This window comes from Apostichopus japonicus, chromosome 4, assembly GCF_037975245.1.
Source record: "Apostichopus japonicus isolate 1M-3 chromosome 4, ASM3797524v1, whole genome shotgun sequence".
In the NCBI taxonomy this organism is placed as follows: Eukaryota; Metazoa; Echinodermata; class Holothuroidea; order Aspidochirotida; family Stichopodidae; genus Apostichopus; species Apostichopus japonicus.
Genome location: NC_092564.1, coordinates 7,032,898 through 7,053,437, shown reverse-complemented (window position 1 = coordinate 7,053,437; position 20,540 = coordinate 7,032,898). Strand labels below are relative to the sequence as shown.

Sequence of the window (20,540 nt, the reverse complement as noted above, 5' to 3'; positions counted from 1 at the left end):
CCATACACCACGAACCTTGTTGTGCTGCGCGATATCGATATCTGCTGAAAATATGTTCAGTGCTTCCACCTAGCGCAACAATCTATCAAAAGATTGGCTCCGTTTGTACTGAGCCGAGGTATCAGGTTTTCATATATTGCCTCGAGTCAAATGAATATATGCAGGCGCGGATCCAGGGGGGTCCGGACCCCCTGCTCTTGGCCAAAAATAAAAAAGAGAGAGAAAAAAATAGAGAAAAAATAATTAAATTAAACGCCAATTTTAAACATGTAGGACGTCAGAAAAGCGGTTATCCTCACAAGTCATCCAGGTGTGTCTTTTCCGTCCAATGAACTATAGTGTGCACGCGTGCTACACGTGCCAAAAATGCCTAACGATCTCAATTTTCAGACCGAAAAGTTTCAAAATTGAGGTGGTGTTCGAATTTTTTTGGGCGGTGAGGTTACAGAGCGGTAGGCTGCTAGGATGCGCTAACGAATTTTTCATGAGCAAACCCCTCACCCTTCCAGAATCCTGGATCCGGCCCTGCATCAAACAGTGGTGACGGAACGGGAGGGGATTGGGGGCTAAAGGCATTATGATTTTTGTATCATCTCAACTCATCTGATATGTAATACCATATTTCATAGATTGTTTTTTCTCATCAATTGAGAAATTGCAGACATGAGATCCATATTTACAGGCTAGGTACATGCTGCTTAGAATACTCGGGAAGTGCCGTTTCCGGCCATCTGGGGGGTTTGTAAAGCCAAAAATTTTCTTGTACGCTCCGCGCCAACCGATGCATGGCGCTCCGCTTAGATAGTCTTACGTTCAGGCGCGGCTGGACCAGTCAGACCACCCTCCCCTGTCACAAATCCTGCATCCGCCCCTGATATGTCATTGAATATTCCACAAAACAACTTTTTATGCCCACGAGATATAAAATATTGGGAATTCTGAAATTCCTACAAACATGCGGCTGTGCCTGTTCGATACTCACTACTGTATCGCCTTAAAAAATGATGAGTGGAAATAGTTTCTCCAGGACCGTATCGTATCGTGGGTATCGAGTGCGTCTGATATACGAACGTACGTAGTACGTACATACGTACGTCTATGATGATATGCACTGTACTGTACTGATAAAAACATAGGTGAATTTCACTCCATGGGAGTGATCACTGAGCACATTCCGGTATAAGAGTGAATTTCCACTCCATTGGAGTAAATCTTAACTCCAAGTAGAGTTATATTCACTCATATTAGGAGTGAGGGTTAACTCCAATAAATTTCACTCTTAATTTGAAGTGCGCCGAGTGATCACTCCAATGGAATGAAATCCACTAATTTGTTTTTAGAGTGTTGCTAGATATATGAAGAAGAAATTTACATACCAATACATGTTATCGGTCATCGATTGGCACAAAAACCCAGATTCTGATGACAGCTGCCTCAAGAAACCCAATAAATGGCCAAATTAGCACCGAGCCACCAATGTGGACCATTACCGAAACATCGATACGTGTTAGTCTTCCATCCCCTTCCTCTAATGCTATTTAAGTCCACATGTGGGCATATCCTGCAAACCTACCGGTAGCCCACAGGGGTTTGAGTTGGGAGAAAGACCTTGACAGCTTGAAACGACAAATGATGCCAACTTCCCTCAAGTTAAAAGTCTGGCTGAGTTGGCAAGGCCAGTCAGCATGAAAGAGAAAAAACTTTTTTTGCATTTCTGTCACCAAAGTTGCACATCTTTTTGGTTGCTATTTTGCCTCACAGGTGCCATCTCCTGCGATCTGGGGGGTGCTGAAATCTCAAATTTTCTCTGTACGCTCCGCGCCAACCAAGGTGGCGCTCCGCTTAGATAGTAACCTCCGGCCCCCCACAAGAAAGAACAGCCCTCGTTGCCCCCCCCCACTCAAAAAATCCTAGCTACGCCACTGTGCGTGTAGTTTTTGGAAAAATACATTTGCAAAAAGAGTACACCATCATTCTGATAAAGTGAAGGTGAGAGGGGCACTCTGACTGCATCAATAGTCTCCATCTGGAAGGGGCATCCAAGATGAAATGGCCTGGAGTAGCCTGGTAAAAAGTAGTTTGCATCACCACCTACTCCCCAAAGACGTAAATCCCAGCTCATTGCTCGAAATTGCAAATATATGCCCGGCAAACCATGAATACATGATTTATTGGAAATAAATTTTACTCCAAACTTTTACGAAAAGTAGCATAAGATTGCACCGAGGACCTCCATATTTTGTGAAATTTTCCAAAGGGGAGTGGGGCACCCACTCCCCTTAGACCCCTCCCCCAGGACGACGATTAGGCATTTCCCATCTGGGCCCCCCCTTCGGCGAAATCCTGGATCCGCCACTGCATTGTACAAGCTCAACTATTTGACGTGGTAAAGTTAGATGACCCGAAACCTGTTACGTTATAACAATACTAACCTCTATCCATGCGATTCGCCGACGATCGCAAGTCAGTTAACAAAACGACTGCTTGAATTCTACTATATCTGCGATAGAAAGTACACGCTGGCAAGATGGACACGTCTCTCTTAGTAAACCAATTTCATTTTCTTTTCGTTTCAAATTTGAAATATATCGTATTGAGTTATTGTAGTTACTTTCTGGTGATATATGAATACGTTTCTTGTCTTTTTCCAGGCTTCCTAAGCGTTATTCCGATTGAGAAATAGTCTCAACATCATTATGATCGCTTAACTAGTACATACGTTAAACAGGCCTAGCCTATGTTATATGCACAGTGTAGTTCAAGTCCGTATCGTTATGTCATCTTATCATCACACACAGGCCTACCATATTCTTAAATTTAGGGGTACATCCAAAGGTGAATATTTGATGCAATCTCTTATTCCCTGGCTGCGGAGCTAAGTAACAGGAACAAGCTTTACAAATACATCTTAAGTTAGGTTATGCCAAATACGCCATATGTAACTATGATTATTGTAACTTCAACGTTTTTTTTAACATTTTCGTTTGACTAACTGTAATTAGTAACTTGCTAATGTTTCTCTTTCTTTGGAAAATAAATTAAGCCATTTAGGTTTTATGTTCCATGCTTGAAGTGTTCGAATAGATGATGCTTAACACAACCAAAGTATGTAGGATTAGCATGTGTGTAGTGTGTACCAGTCATCGAATTAAATATGATCCGGAACTCTCACTCCACAGTAGGAAAATGGAAAGAAGACCTGTGAGCTACTAAAGAACAATGAATTGTGTCGTCTGTTTCTCTTGTCTGTATACATTGTGTACATTCCTGATAAGCTACGTGTGTTCCAGTTTTTCAATTGTTTGAAAGAAGATACACCAAAATGGAAATTTGGGAATTGGATATTGTGGTAAACATTGAAAAATGTACCACTTAGCTAGGTTCCGTTGTTTGCATAGCTTTACCAAGATATTGGTAGATATGAGATCAGGACATTCATTGTTAGAGAATATACATTCAAGGAGTAAGTACTATAATAGTTGAGTTCTACAAGGGAGCAGGTCACATGACCCTCCATGGTTGGTACATGTTTTTGCGTGTCTCCTCATTTGACACAGTCGGTCCATATGTATGTATACTTTCATAGAGTGGTTCCAGTTATGTGTTGATGCCATTGAAAGTTGTGTGTTATAATGTAGCTCTGCAATGATGTTGCTGTGTTTGAATGTCAAGCTTAAAACACTTGTCTAATGCAATTTTACGTTAGCAGCTTTATTGAGAATGACAAAAGTAAAGAAATTATACCTATTTTATATTTGAAGCTCTCTGTTGGATTATTCACCAATTTTTACTAGAATTATGTTGTATGCCCTAATGGTGAATGCATGGTTAGTTGCCTTGTGACAGCAGATCTATATATTCAACTCATTCTGGTAGAATCTGATCAAACCATGGATGGAATCACAGACTCGAAAGAAGAAGAAAACCAAACCACAGAGCAAAGAGATTCCCAAGCTACTGTTATCCTTTAAAAGATAATATTTGCCTCCCTTAAATTGCACTTTGCAAAAGTTACTGTATATAACACCATACAAATAATTTTATCAAAGATTAGACTCTGTATTAAGCCTATAGTGCTCAGATGAATTCACCATCACAGATGTAGCTAAACCCAATAGTGTGTAGTGTTAGGTTACGGCACACTATCAGTAATTGTCTTTAAAAGTTTGACAGCAATCAATGGAGAGATTATTCTTGATGATATGATAGAATACATACTGTTGGGATGATTGCGATATTTTAGGGTATCTCTTGACCTTCAGATTCCTGTTTGTAATTTTAGTCGAGTAACAACATTCGTCACTCTTCTGCCTTGTTTTAGGAAAATGGAAGTAAAGGACATTACTTGTGGTCCCAATTTTGTACATCCTTAGCTTTCCAATGATTGTAAGAACCATGTTGAAAATTATTATGTTCTGTCATGCAAATGAATAATCAGAGTTTATGCTAGGGTTTAGATAGCAGAGGTTTTATTGTTAGTTTTGTGAACACAGATTTAACAGATACCCATCATCCTGGTCTCAATCCTCTCTTCCAGTACTGTCGGTTAGACAAAGCTATCACTATGTCACAAGGATGTTTTTTTTCTTTTCCTCAAAGTTTGTGTTTGTCATGCAAATATTCAGCTGATTTTACTAACACTAGCAGAACTTGTAATCGGATAATCACAGCTTAATTGCCAATACTGATGAATGAGGAAAACAAACACCCCTCCAGCGGTGTGGGGAGCTCCTGCAAGATTGGAAGAAAATGAATCATTGGCAAGAGTGGTTCTTGAGGATGTTTGCAATATTTAGATATTTGCAATATTCCGTCATGTAACATTTTTGTCTTTTTATCTTTGCACTGTAGGAAGCATCTCTGTACACCATCAAAGCCATTTGCATATTGGACAATGACGGTGAAAGACTGATCTCAAAGGTACCATTTTCCAACAGTGATTTTTTTTAGTATTTAAATTTCCGTTGCTTGCAAGTGAAGTTTTCTGCTTGTCGCTACAAAATGCAGACAGTAAAGAAACGTGATACCTTGTTATCTTTAGCTAGCTGGACCCGAGATGTCCATGGCTGTATCGTTTGTACACTGTGCTGTGGGTATTGACCGCAGATGTATGTATTGACTGTACACTAGTGTCTAATTTCCGACGGTAGCAAGCTGTGTGTGTATTTTCTGGGATCGATGGTGGTGTCTTACACTTCTGTTACACCACATTCGAAACTAGGTCAGATTACCGGCATTAGATGTTTCTTTTTGCGCCAGTCTTCACACCCTTTAAAGCTTGACTATTTCAGAATCTGTACCTTTCTGATGAGGAAAGAGTTGCAAGTATTGGAAACTTTCAGGTTTACTATTAGCATGTGAAAAATACGACATGAAAAAACATGACAAATGAGGAAATTTTCACATGGTATCATTTGTCATTTGTTTATTAATGATTTCTTAATGAGTCCCATATTTAAGTGGATATTCTGTTGATTAATATAAAAAACCTAGAATGATATCATGGTTTAATCAATTGCTACTTTTTTTTTCCCTACTAAGCAAGTCAGTTGGATAGTTGACCCAAAATTGTATAAAGTTGCTTTAAGCCTTACAGAGCTCTTGCAATTATTGTAAAGTATAATGAAAAAAAGGTAACAAATTTTGCAAATTGAAGTAGTACATATTTGAAGATAACAAAATATTAAAGTTTGTGTAATTTTCATCAATTGGAAATCACTTGGGTAAATAGCCTCAAAATGTGTGTAAAATCATCCAGATACAAACAGTGTGAAGTTTGCTTGGATTTGAAATTTATCAGCCCAGCTTGTTCCTGTACCTAATTTGAATTTTAGGGAAACCAATTGGGTTACTGTACTTTCCCAGAAGTGAATTTAAATATTTTGGTACCTAAAGTGTAAACTTGAAATAAGTTGTGCTGAGACGTAGCAGAATGGAACCACTGTTCCCTTTTCCTTTCCCTTTTTCAAAGGGGGAGGGGAGGGATGACTATTTAATTCAAAAAGTATGTAATCAATATCTTTTGCTCACAAAGTATTAGTCATGAAGTAACATTTAGTCACAGATGTTGTTTATTATGATAGATGTTATGAATAATGCAGAAAATTGTCATGCCATGGGAAATTGGGATTTCTGTCATTTATCCTGTATCGTTAGACTTGTGGCCAAGAACATTCAGTAAGCCCAACTGTCTCGTAAAAAGACATTTTGTTTCAAAGGCAATTAATTAATCTGCAAGAGGAATCCTTTTCGTCTTCCAAAAGAAATATTTACTTGTAGGTGGACAACCCCTGCAATGAGAACCATTACATATTTAAAGAGAAGGCCCACTAGGACCACTCTCCCAGTTGATGCTCAGAATGTATGACAGCTAGTTTGGACATGATGTTACAAAAATATATATATCTGGGTCAAATCTCTGTCACCAAGCTCTGTAAACTGTAGATAAATTTTCTGACATCTGCAATCCCTCATCCCACTGAAAATGTTGTGACCTGCTTTATGAGTCATACCCCATTGTTTACATGCTTAAGGTTTTTACAGAGGGTCAGGACAGATTTCTTGCAAATTGCAAAATTGCAAATTGCAAAAGCTTTTGATCACCATGAACCTCTTGTCAATTTATAGACTAAGCTTAGTTAATGTTGAGTTAGTGCTTGACCAAAACAGCAACAAATGGGCCACAAAATTCTGCAGTTCTGTACTTCGGAAGTTGTACCATGTATATCTTGAAGTTTGAAATGAATTATTATAATCAAAATGATGAGCAATGAACTCTCAAAATGTTATTTAATATTCTTAATTCTAGTACATTGAAAAGTAAAACTTATTATTACAGAGAGTTTACCTTGTACATGTATGCTTTGGTCAATCTAAACATTCTGTTCAGTGAGTCTGAAATTTTAGTGTGTCTTTGATGTGTAAAGATATGTAAATTAGTGGGTGATAGGTTTATTGGTATTTATAGTAAAAATAATTGCTAAAATTATCCATCTCAAAAAATTCTTCTCATTGTGGCAAATAAAATTTAAGAACAAAACTGGGGAAAGCAAGGTGATGATTAGCATGTTTGTTCTGTGACCTCCAAATCTTCATAAATATTTTTGTTGCAGCTTGCAAAAGTCGTGGAAAATGTGTGAAACAGTTATTGCCAGTTTCAAAAAGTTACATATCCCATGCAGCTGTATCAAAGAGTGGTAAATAGGAAACAGCAAGAAAATAAACATAATCACATTAAAAAATAGTTCAGTTTTAGATTTGCCTGTGTCATCTCAAACAGTGCCAAACTTGGTTTCGTCCTTTCTTTTCATTCAGTTTTACGATGACACCTTCCCGACGGTGAAAGAACAGAAAGAGTTTGAGAAGAATCTCTTCAACAAAACACACAAAGCCAATGGTAAGGAAGATTTCATCATGTCCGAAGACAGGTTGTCAGTAAATAATTTGGCAGAGAAATTAAAGCTCAGTTGAATTGAGGCCTACAATGTGACAAAAATGTAACAAGAGGAGCACTTGCACAGCATACTGTATTGTGTGTCATCTGGTCCAGTGGCTATGGGGTTCCCCTTGAATGAATCATATATTTGAACCCTGTTTGTTATATGTATGTCTTGTGTATGTATGCATTTATGTATGTATGTATTTTAGATCCTCCTGCAAGCAGGAACTCGCGAAGAAGCCTCATTGGCTTATGAAAGCCACAAGCTGACCGAAGTCAGTCTCTTAGATTCATATTTCACGTCCATGATTATGAATTGTCAATTGTCAACAACTCTGTAACTAGACGACATGCATTAATCTTGGAGTGACTCTAACTGGGGACCTTATGATTGAAAGGCACCGGCGTTAACCACTGAGCTAACACTCCTATTTGTTGATCATGTTGTTGTTGATCATGTTTGTTGATCATGTTGTATCAGGTAAATAACCGAAAGGACAATATCCATCATTTCTTGCCATGTATATTGACTTATGTGTTATGCTGACTACTATGTAGATGGGTGATTTCCTCACACCAAGATCTTCCTCTTAATATTGACCTAAAGCATGCACGCTTTCCGTCCATTTCTCAAACACCAAACATTTTATCAGACGAAAAGTTATTGGTTTCATCATACAGACCTGACCTTAAAGGTCAATTTGTTTGATAGCAGTTTTTATCTCAATACATTACATGTATAGAGATATTGTAACAGTAAGTGGGACTCTCTCTTCTCTTAAAAAATTTTCAGCGTCTTCATACAAAGTTCTTTTTTTCTGAAATTTCCAGAGCAAGCATATATCATATAGGCCAACAAAAGTTACTATTTTTTATTCCAGAATTGTATCTCATTCCATGACTTTTTCACCGATTTATGTCCAAATTTGGCCAAATCCCTCTGAAAAACCGTTGAACCAAGGCTTTTTTGCACACGCTACAAAACTTGTTTGTTTCCTTGTTTTTGATAATTAAGCCCCGCCTCCAAGTCTGGTTTGTAGCAGATTGGCAATGACTCAAGCCCCGCCTCCAAGTCTGGTTTGTAGCAGATTGGCAATGAGTCAAGCCCCGCCTCCAATTCTGGTTTGTAGCAGATTGGTTAGGACTCATGGCAGCTACATGTTAGATATACGAAAATGGCCACCCTCGTGACCAATTTTCTGTATTGTTGTGAGATATGCTGCTGGTACTGGGAGTGTATTGCACACTAATTTCATACACATTGTCGTACTACATTTAATTTATATTAGGACTTCATCTGTTTATAGCTCCATGGTTTTAGTAATATCAATTTAAGGATTGTACTGTTGTTCAGGTAGTTTTTCAGAGCAAGAGTCATGATAAGTTTGTTTGATTGCCCATCAGGTATTTTTGTATAATTACGTATACACATTGTTGTGTTTACAAGTTTAGGCTAGGCCTACAGTAGTGCATCCTATATTAGACATTCATTTAGTAATGGCCACATCAGCATTGTACTGGTGGTGTTCAGGCAGTTTTGGGCCAGGGTGCAGTCAGTTTGTTCGATTGCCTTACAGTGTGTTTTAATTTTAACTTACCTGTAAGTTTCCAACTTATATTTTAACTGTGACTCCATAAATTTAAAATAATGTGAATGGTATAATACAACAACTATTAATTTGGAATAGAGTGTATATTGTGCATTTCTAGAATGAAGCATCATTATGAATTAACAGCTTGTTTGGTATATTTCTTTAACCCCCCCCCAAAAAAAAATTAAGAACAAAAATTATAATCTATCACATTTTATTTTCACTGGAGTATGTATAAAAGAGGAGCCAGCCATAGCATCACAACTTTTATAAGACTATAAAAATTGGATAAGGTTATGTTATATTTATAAGGATATAAGATGTATAACTATAAGGTTATAAGGAGTATGTTTAGCTTTCTTTTGAACCTGTGATGTTTGACATCAAATATTCAAAGAATTAAAAGAAAATACTAAAATGGAGAGGAACGGGGTGGCTATAAGGAGAGGAGGAGGCCACCCATCACTTTCAATTAAAAACTTGTAATCTACTTGTACATTATTTTTTCCAAGTCATAAATCCACGAAATCTTCATGTCAAAATTATTGAGAAGGAAAAACCTGGGTTGTTTTCATACTTGGAAGTGTACACAGTTTTGATGGTAGTCACCACTACAGTCTACAGTAACGTACAGTAGGTCGATAGGCCTAGCTTTCTCAAGGTGGGCATCAAGAATATGGTCGAGTTGTTCGCCTCTTCGTATTTGACTGTTGTCATTGACGTCAAACTATATGATCAAAAGTATTATATATATTGATATTGATAATTGTAGAGACAGAGCAAAGATAAGAAACTAGGAATCGAAATTAGAACTTCCAGTATTGAGATACTGCATCATTGATGCTCTTGTTATGAGTTTTTATGAGTTCACGCTAAGGAGAGACCTATTCCATTGATCAAAGATTTTTCTCCCAACCTTTTCTAGACCCTTGTTAAAGCCTCAGCCTGTGAAGGCCCAAGGTCTAAACCTACGCAAGTTCAGAATCTTTCATTTTCTCAGTCTAGAGTACCGTAACCGCACGATATCATATTCCATCTTATGCCCTTTTGGCTCCTTTTTGGTAGGACGACCCAAATAGGACAAGGGCTTCATCACCGTTTATACAGGGTACTGAGTTGCCCAAACCTTGTATCAGTGAGATTTTAGGTGTCATTTAGTCGAAAACCGTCCAACATCGTTATTTTGTCTTTAGAAAAAGAGGCGTAAGTGTAATAAGAAGAATGTGATCGTACATCTAACTGTTCGACTTTTGTGATGAAGCTGACCCATTTCTCACGCACTTGGCTCGGTGACTAATATGTATACAAGTACTGCTGAACTTTGTATCCCTTCTGCCTCAAGCCAAGAAGCCTTTGGTATGATTATCACCTCTGCTGTCATTACAAATATTACAAGACACGGAGATTAGTTCTGTTTGGAAGGATATCGTAACGAAAATATAAAAAAATGGGTTAAAAATCGCCCCGGGGCTCCGTGGAAACTGTCATGTCCACGTTGTAATGGGATCAAGCGCAGAAATATCAGGATGTGGGAATTATAGCTTAATTGTCCACTAATTGATACTTGTTGCTACCTGCTCACGGCCGATAAGATGAAAGAGAGAGGATTACTTAGACCATGAATCACCTCAGGTGACAGTTGAAGAGACCGTAGGGAGGAAGGGGGCATGGGCACCAAGTCCTGGGCCCAGAGTTCAATGATTGGTCTGGACCCCCCATTCTTGAAGGCTACATTTCCTTCAGTGTGTTATGAAAACAAGAATACATTACTCATTGTAGCATATTGCCCCGGGCCATCTCATAAAAACCCCAGGCCCTGAGGCTGTAGTGCCCTAACCCCTTCCCCCCCCTCGTCACCCTGCATAGTTTGTCCGTCCAGTGCTTCAGGAGGAATGTACCATTTAGTGCCTCGTAAGGAAAACTCAACATAGATAGTGTTCAATTGATCGTATCTTGGATTGTCACAGCATGTCAGTTTCCTATATAAGACAATACTACATGTACTGTACATACTGGTCTATATAGACATAGTCACTATAGTACAGGCAATGCATTGCAAACCCCTCTCTGGACTTGACAGTGAGTCCACTCCCTTCAAAACTTGTCCCAATTTGGTAGTTTGCAGGTCTCCCCGGCTCTAACATCCTCTATTGGTCCAGGACGATGGTGTTAGGGCCTCTCCCTAATTGTTCTGTTACTTACTGTATGTGGTAGTTCTGATTCTCTTTGTTCTTGACAATTCTGCTAATCTTTGGGGAAGTATCGATGAATATATACCATTAACGACATGTCCCTACAGGGGATTGAATCCTTAGGTAGCCGTCCTGACCTAGTACGAATCAGCAGAGAGAGGCTGTGGATGCAACGCCTTCGCACCATTCAACCTCATTCCTCTCTCCCCCCTCCTCCTCTCCTTGTTCCCTCTTCCCCCCCCTCACTCCTCTTCTCACAGCTCTCTTCCACTTTTTCTTTTTTCTTTCCACACCTTTCTGTCTTTGTCCTTCTCCAGTTTATTCCCTACCCCGTTCCTTTAATCCTCCCTTTGTCCCTCCACTGTTTATCTCCTACCTCTCCTCTTCCCCTGTTGCTTTCTTCTTTCTTCTCTCCATCCCTTGTCTACTAATCCCCTTACATCTTATCTCATTGTGTTCACTGTGCTCATTAACCTGTCTGTATTCTGTGCGTGTTTCTGTCCCTTCTGTTACTGTTACTTGTCATTTAGCCTCTAAAGAAGATCCTGCTAGGATCGAAACGTCAGGCCAACTTACTTTTACACATGAATATATGAAAGCGGTATTCTCTAGGCATCTAACTATCAGTCACCAACAACAATGAATCAGTGGTTTAATAGCAAACCCTTTCAACATGTTAGTTTGCATGGATCGTTGAGACTCTTTTCTTCTCTTCTTCTCATTCCTCTCAGCTGAAATTATTATGCTGGACGGGCTCACCTGCGTCTACAGGAGTAACGTGGACTTATTCTTTTACGTCATTGGAAGCTCTCAAGAAAACGAACTGATCTTAGTTAGTGTTTTGAACTGCCTGTACGAAGTCACCAGTCAAATATTAAGGTAAATTTCTGTCCAACCCAACCTTTTGAAAAAGTAAAGTGTTTTGAAGTAAGTAATATGTGGTGTCACATGAAGTCCAATATTAAAATAACAGTTTGTTCATAAGTGACATGAAAAACAGTTCTGTTAATGGTGCGGTCGAGCAGAGTGCCTTAGATATTGGGTTAGTCGTCCTATATGGTGCTCAAGTTCCAGCTGGCAGTCATTGGAGCAATCTCGAGGGACGGTTGAGGGGGTTGACGGATAAGGGATTAACTCTTAACACTGTAATCCCATTGCAGGGTATAATATTAATGTTTTCCATCGTGAATACTAATTTAGAATATCATTGATTTATTATAATGTAATACTAAATCTGTTATTTCTGTGTTTAAAAAAAAAAAGCTCTAACTTATAACTTGGCATGTGCATACCAACTTGGTGATGCTAAATACCGTGTGGTAGTGCAATACCATTAAAGTTATTCCTGGAAGGACACATCTGTAATATTGGCGCAAACATATGAGCCACTCCCCCTTGTGAAGCTTATGTAATTGCCCTAGAATCTGAAAAAGAAAATTATTTGCTTAAGTTGATTGAATTTCTTGGAAAATGTGAAAAACCAATGTTTGTATTTGACATAAAGCCAAACTGTGTAGGAAATGGTGAAAGAAACAACCCAAAGCAGCATATCTGCATACTAAGTATTTTCTATGAACTCTGGCAGGTTGTGGTAGATGTTCTTTCGCACTTGAAAGGATTTTTTTTCTTTTGTAAAGAAGGACTTCAGTTTGATATGTGGCAGAAGCCAGCTAGCTGTTTTTCTTTGTAAAAGCATTTCTGTAACCAAGTTGAATGTCACATATCAGTTCTACTGAAAGGCAGTAAGGCCGCGAAGGGATGTGTGGGTGTTTGTTGGTCCAAATTGAATGAAACATTAAATTCCTGTTTTTGTGTCCCAAGTGGTAAGACTCTCTTGCCTACAACAGAAATAGTCTGGGACATAACAGACACAGTGCGGGCTAGGAATTGTGGAAGAGGGTTGGGGGGGGGGGGATTGGGAGGGTAAGCATGGCACAGGGCGAGGGCAGGGAATTTTCTATGGGGTGGTGCATTTATTGAAGTTTGTATTTTTTGGTTGAAAACCATCCTGTTAAGAGGATCTTTATTTGTCTGATATTCTCAACCCAGGAATATGTGGATTTTTGAAATTGGGGGTTGTGAGGGATTAGTTATGCACCTGTCACACCTCCCTTTGGTGCAGTCCTGAGGGATAACATGTATGCTACTGCAATGAATGATGACGATTCCTTAGAATAAAGTCTATTAACACCTTTGCATGTTTTGGTTTTTCTGTTTTCCAGAAAAAATGTTGAAAAACGAGCCCTGTTCGATCACCTGGACAGCGTTTATCTTGCCATTGATGAGATTGTCGATGGAGGGTAAGAAAAACTTCAAATGACAGAGTTTTTACAGCTACTACATATATCTAAAAACCACTGTTTACAGGCATTGCTGCTGTAGTTAGCAGCATTTGATTAGTCATACACCTGTTTTGGAATGTGTTACATTTCAATGAAATTAATATGGTCAGTGCAACAATATGAGCCATATAAAAAGAGTAGTAGTTATGCATGAATATCTCACCAGAAAGTTGAAAAATTTTAATGTAAAGCCCCATAGTTTCCAAACAAAATAAAATGTGAATGCGTGGAGTTCCTAGCCTAAATTGCATGTAAAATGCTGGGCTGACATTGTTTCTGTCGTGAGTACAACTTCAAGATGTGTTCTCTATTTTTGTTTATTTGGATGGGTTGTATTTGGGTGCAGGGGGGGGGACTGTTCATGGATGGGGGCTGTAGGTAGGTGGGTGAGGGGGCTGTAGGTGGGTAGGAAAAGGGGAGAAAAACAAGTACATTAATTTGTCCATGTATGATAAAGGACAATATGACTAAAGGAATTACTAAAGGAAAACTTATAGTCAGAGATGTTGGCTGGTATCTATGCTTTGACAGCAATTTAGTTTGTTGACCGCTGTGTGTGCGGTCAGTTTATTAAGTAGTAAAATACAACGACACGCAAAAGGAGTAAAATTACTTCAATAACAATATCACTGCTTTACCAAATTTGGGTTTGATAGGTCAGGTCTTTGTCCAGACTATTATATACAGGGTTCTAGAGTTGCTTGCAAGAGGATGGTCAGATTATGCAGATCTCCTCCAAGCTACTGGCATGCTGATTGTCTTTTCTTTTTCAATTTCAAAGTTATGTGATCAGATGTCAATGGAATCTGCTTAGTTATTTGTTGCCATTTCATTTGCAATTACCTAGTAGATAATGGAAATAACAGCTTCATTTCTGATTCTACATTAGTCAGTATATAGTCAGTAAAGGTTAGGCTAGGTTCATCTTCTAGAAAAGTGTGATAGATACTATCAAATTTAGTTGTGTAATGAGCCATAGAAGTTTGACAATAACAGCTTAAGCAGAGATTCTTATCATCATTGTAGGCTAGACTTATTAATGAATTATTATCTTATCATTGATTATAATGAATTATATTACATTAATGAATTGTTAATGCAGTATATATTACATGATTAATGAAACATATATATTACATTTAGAACCCTTTTTAAAATCTCCGGCTGTTGGGCAACAATCTTCAAGCATTTTGGAAGCCTCCAGGTTTACACCTTTGGGAGATAACAGGTCTGACCTGCTATAGGCCTTGGGGGGAGGAAGGGGGGAGTAGGACCAGCTGCTTGTGTGCAGTGACAACTCTGTCATTAGACTAGCAAGAAACAGAAAGCATTTAACTGATCACTTCTGATGTGTTGTAATTTCTTCCTTTTACTCCTCCAAATTTTAGTATCATTCTTGAGGCTGACCCATCGTCCATTTTACAACGAGTGGCTCTTAGAGGGGATGATATGTCAGAACCAAATTTCAAGGATGTAAGTGATCATGTGGTTTGTATCTTATTTTGTTCTCCCCCAAATTTTGTATTCCTTGGTTCATGAGGCTTTTTGCTTTACCGAAACTCCTTCATTGCCCTAAAGTAGTGATGATTTTAATCAAGGGAGTGCGGGGGAGGGGGGGGAAGGTGTGGGGTAGGGATTTGGAATGGGGATCTTTGACCTGGCATAGGAAATTTTTATTGAAGGAAGTGAAATTTTGACAAACAGTTGAGTACAAGAAAATACTGTTAGGTGTTTCAGTAGTAGTCTGCTCATAACTATGTAGGTTTGGACGTCCATGCCTTGTCACCATGGTTACATAGCAGTGTATTCTAGGAGATGGTAATATTAGATATTTGGTCACACAAACACATGCATTACCATCTTTGTTAAACATATTAATATCCTAACTACCAGTCTGTCAATGGACAATACCTTACAATTCCTTCTATAAACATTTGTCAGAGGAAAATGGCTTTTGTTACAGTGTTGTAAGCCTACACTATATTTCACCATTGCCAAACATACAGTTTCTTGGTCTACCATAGTTTTTACAAACAGAATAATAACTGTGTATTGAAGGAAACAGGGGGAAGTAACAGAACTAGCTTCATTCGATGCTTTGAGAACTGAACAATGGCTTGTCACCCACATCAAATTCCCTTTCATAAATTCCTTGCCATATTCTCATTTGGCATTCCTAAAATCAACATTCTAATTAATTATCAATGGAATAGTTTCTATGCCTTCTTTGTAGTTTGATGAACAGATCTCCAATAGGGTAAAACTTGTTCCACAAATATTTCATTATTTTTCCGTTGAATAATTTTGATTTCTAGTCTTTGTACAGTAGGACAATCTAAAATTTGTTTCTCACACACACACACATCAGCCCACCCACCCACCCACACATGCACAAAGCAAACAGACACATTTAGAGAGGCTTGGGGAAGGGGATCCATGTATGTACAAATTTTGAAGTACAAAAATTAAAATGCGATCAAGCATCAATGAGAGATTTTAAGTATGATAAATAAAAGGTATGTGCTGCTGAACAATGATCTGGTCTTGTTGTTAGTTGTTACTGAAATATGAAATGAATGTTGAATGTATGATAAGTTTGGTATGCAACCTCAACAACAAACAAGAAACACCAAAACAAAAGCAATTAAGAAACAAAACAACAACAAATGAAGAGTATGAAGTTATTTGGTGAGGCAAGAACTGTCGGAGTTATCGCATCCGTAGATGTTTTATAAAGTTGGTTGCTTTAGTTTGATAAGTTTGGGTGTGTAGTAGGCACTGCTCGTTTCAGTACAGCGGTCGCTAAGTTATTTAGATGGGAGTTCTTTTCAGTCGGTCTCAAGTTTGACAGTACTCTTTGCATAATTAAAGTTTGTATTTTTAGCATACTTCCAACTCTGAAGTGTAAAATATTGCAGGTGTTTAATAGCTAACAGAACAATGAATAGTTCAAATAATAAACAGATTTATATGTGAGAACAAAGAAACAATAAACAACAATAACAACAACAACAACCACAAACAGAAGTATTATTTGAAAGCTTTGATATGCAAATGTGAAATACTCCAACTGTTGGGTCGATTTTACACAACCATCTGAAGTGATTGCGGGTGAAGAAGATTGTAAATCACGCAAGATCATTCTAAATATTTGGTGACTCAGCCACACTTTACACTAATATGTTTCCCAAAGTACCACCAGTGTATGGACCTCTGCACCATGGATTATACATTTGGAGCTGTTCTAAGAGCTGGACTACACCTTCTGAATTCCTAACGCAGTTGGAGACTCTTCTAGGCTCCTCACCCAGTTGGTGACCTATGTCACCCAGTCAGTCACTCTCCTGACTCAGTAATTCCCCTAATTCTGTGCCCAACCCCCCCCCCCCCCCCTTGGCTTTCTCACCTAGCCTTACCCACAATATTTGGGTCTAGAGTAAAAAGAGTATAATCACATTGAGGCAGGTAATCCTCCAGTTTGGTCATTAATTTGGCAGCAGGCAGGGGGTGGGGGGGGGTGGTGGAGGTGGTTATTTTTAATATCCCTGCGTGACATCCATGAATAATCTAACATGTATGGTTCATCACAGTCCGAAGCATGCAATCCATTCCTCTGTCATATCATAAATCATACATAAAGTCAAAAGATCTTACACTAGCATCCTTAGGGTAAGAAAGAAACAGTGTTTGCTATTGTAATGATTGATGTCTCTCTCCACCATTGAACCACCACATTACCATTGGAACTACACTCATCTCATACATACCCCACGTTCAGCTGTCGATAGAGTACCCTTAATACACAGTTACATCGGGATTAAGATAGAGTACCCTTTATACACACTTACATCTGGATTAAGATAGAGTACCCTTTATACACAGTTACATCGGGATTAAGATAGAGTACCCTAAATACACAGTTACATCGGGATTAAGATAGAGTACCCTTTATACACACTTACATCTGGATTAAGATAGAGTACCCTTCATACACAGTTACATCGGGATTAGGTAACAAAGAGTACACACATCTTACCATTCAACTCGCAGTTGGATTACAAATTATAAATTACAAATTATAAAAAAGCAAACCATAGTTGAAATGGATGAATGCCAACAAAGTGCCCAGGAAGCTGTTAGTTGATATGGTTTTGGATTTGTGAGGACTGCTTGAAATGTAGCTTCTTTCAGTTCGTGGCAAAAGTCTGAACAGTCATGTGTTTTGCACTTTTATAACAATATGCTCAACCTGTTGGTGCAAAAGAACCAAAACCTTTTTGAATTAAAGAATTACATTTTAAGAAACTGATCATAGCTTGCCTATCAGAATTGAAGGAGATGATGTAGACTGATGGTGGGGGGGGGGGGGGTAGGAGGGGGAGGGATAGGGGGTGGTAGGTGTTATTTTTAAATCTGTGTCCTTTATTTAAGAAGGGTTATAAATCCGACTTTTAATCCCTGCATCTTTTCTGGCCTTTAGCTGGGATTTTCTGATGTTTTCTTTTGTCGTGTTGTTTACGCTGTCCCTATTTCCTTTTTTCTCGTCGTGGAACAACGCTATCATATCGAATCTATGATAGCAATGCAATCATATCTATTCTATGTGAAATGTCAATGATAGAACAGAGAGGGGCGTACAGAGAGGGGCATATAAAGGGCGTAAGAACAGTTGAATTAAACAAGTTCTGGACTGAAAAATGCACAAATACCAAATATTTAGTTTCATCTGTTGCAAGGCCTTTCCAAGTGAAAAGCTGTTCGTCAGTTCCAGAGTTCGGTAGCGGGTGAATAATTTACGAAAACGTTTTGCATCTTAATGAAGGATGTTGACAGATCATTTCCATTTACTTCAGAAGTGATAACATTTTCTTCTAAAACATCACTGTTGTGGATAATTTCCCTGGTTGTTAACCTTCCTTGGCTGAAAGACATTTCTTAGTTATTGTCAAAACTTAAACTGTTCTTCGGTTTAAGATTAGAATGATGAAAAATCATCGCAAACAAGCTTTTTTGTTGAGGGAATTTGATGTGCTTGGATAAGTTTGATGTATGTTTACTAATTAATCCAGAGTGTAGCCTCAAATTGTTTACAAGTTGACAGGAGGGATACAAATCGTAGACAAACGGAAAGAGAAACATCCATTTGGTATTCTTGTAGATCGCAGACACAATGCCGAGATTTACCCCTACGTGTTTGAGTTTCTGATGTCCTTTTCATATTCCCACGCATTTTCCCGACCTGCCTTTTTCTGTTTTACCTCTTTCCTTTCTTGACTTCTTATTTTATTGCCTTTAAAACAGGCCATTACCAGTAAGCTGGAAGTAAGTTGACCTCTATTTTTTTTTCCTTTTTTTTTGCATCGTATTTTGTTGCCCCCTTTTTCCTCCTACGTAGTTCTCCTTAACCCGTTTCTTTATTTTAATTTGTGTTTTTCAATTCCTGTATTTTTCATTTTAACAATTTTCCTTTTTCTCTAACAAAAGTCAGACTGACTTCTTTCATTTTAACCTTTGTTACCTTTTTTTTTTTTGCAACTTTGTTTTTTTCTCCAATTTTGGATACTCGTTGCCATGGTGGCCTGTGTTGTCTCTCTCCGTAAAATGTGTTGTCATTCTTTTTTCCTTCTTCTTCTTCTTCTTCCTCTTTAAATCTCCTTCCTCCATGTGGTCGTATGCAGTATCAAGTTCTCTTTCGTTGGGGGGGAATTATGGAATATGCATGCACCCTTCCGGTAAAATGCGAAGGCATGAAATCATTTATCAGCAGTTTGACTTTAATACCCCAGTACTCATTAAAAAACTGTTCTTTTTAACAGGCCCAGTACTACCCATTTTACTTTTCATCTTCCGTGAATCCATTCATAGTGCCTTACCTTTCTTTATTAAATATTTAAGAAGTAGATTAATTTAGCAAGGAGGTTGATTTCTGTTTCTAAAGGTTGGCCTTTGTCACTGATCTTCTTACTTTTGTTGTTTTCCCTTTCAACGTCAAACAGTAATCATTTAGTCTGAATAGAAAAGTTTAAGTACAGATCTCGTGTAGCTTCATGTGAGGTATTTGCAAGTAGAGAGTAATTTGTTTTGAGTGTATGTTGTGGTGGAGTTTATCATTTGGTGATCTGTTCTCTGTTCTATTTTATTTTTCTTGTTTTTTTTTTCATCAAAGGAAACCCAACTGTCATCATTGGTCTATGCCAGGGTTCCCTAACTGGGGTGCATGAACCCCCAGGGGGTGCGTGGGGTCCATCTGAAAGTCAAAACTAGAGTACTTTTTGTTGAACTAAAATCTGATATATCATATAAGTTAGTAATGTACAAAAGTCGTACCTATCAACAAACTCTTTTCGCGTTCCATATGCATATGTTGCCAAAGTAGTACCGTACCGTGCATGTGATAGATAACTTAATTATGAAACAGACACAGGCCGCATGACTTTGTTGAAGTTAGTGTACGCATGGCAGTACGTCGTGAAGATAAAGAGCTGAGAAAGTAACTGAAAGGTTGACCAAAGTAATTATTATTATTTTGGAAATTCCAGATGACCTCCATTTTGCCCGACACAAAGCAAAGTTAGCATAAATTCATGCTTGAAAAGTGTTGTTGAGTGACAACATGCAGTCACTAGCCTGTTTTAACAAGATACACCAGTTCAATATTACACTATGAACTTGATCTTTTACGAAGCACTGTTATGCATGCGTATTATAGTAAAATAATGACTCAGATCGTGTCTCGAAAAGTTGGGGGTTCGTGGACAACTCTGACATCCTTAGGATGTACGTGGGGGGATAAAGTTAGGAAAACCCTGGTCTATGCGATAGATAAACAACTTCCTCAAACAGCTGAGTGAAATTTTGTTCCATATTTAAGAGATATCACAGTTTTAATGTTCCCTTAACATACACGAGACAGTAGGCTTGAGCAAGTCTAACTATGACATCATCAAGCCTCATGTGTGTGAAAGTTTGACGGTTT

General features: G+C 38.3%; 1 protein-coding gene across 3 annotated transcripts in view; it reads left to right on the top strand.

The window, feature by feature from the left end:
* The first annotated feature begins 2,437 nt into the window (after positions 1-2,437).
* LOC139966299 (coatomer subunit zeta-1-like) overlaps positions 2,438-20,540 on the top strand; it is a 35,267-nt gene continuing 17,164 nt past the window's right edge. Inside the window, exons 1-7 of one of the 3 annotated variants that reach the window (XM_071969151.1) lie at positions 2,438-2,545; positions 4,852-4,920; positions 7,315-7,396; positions 11,954-12,101; positions 13,445-13,522; positions 14,953-15,037; positions 18,866-18,886. In XM_071969151.1, coding sequence (XP_071825252.1) covers positions 2,528-2,545; positions 4,852-4,920; positions 7,315-7,396; positions 11,954-12,101; positions 13,445-13,522; positions 14,953-15,037; positions 18,866-18,886 — 501 coding nt within the window. In that variant the 5' untranslated portion in view covers positions 2,438-2,527. The remainder of the gene's footprint in view (positions 2,546-4,851; positions 4,921-7,314; positions 7,397-11,953; positions 12,102-13,444; positions 13,523-14,952; positions 15,038-18,865; positions 18,887-20,540) is intronic. The other 2 variants (XM_071969152.1, XM_071969153.1) reach the window with 2 other exon arrangements.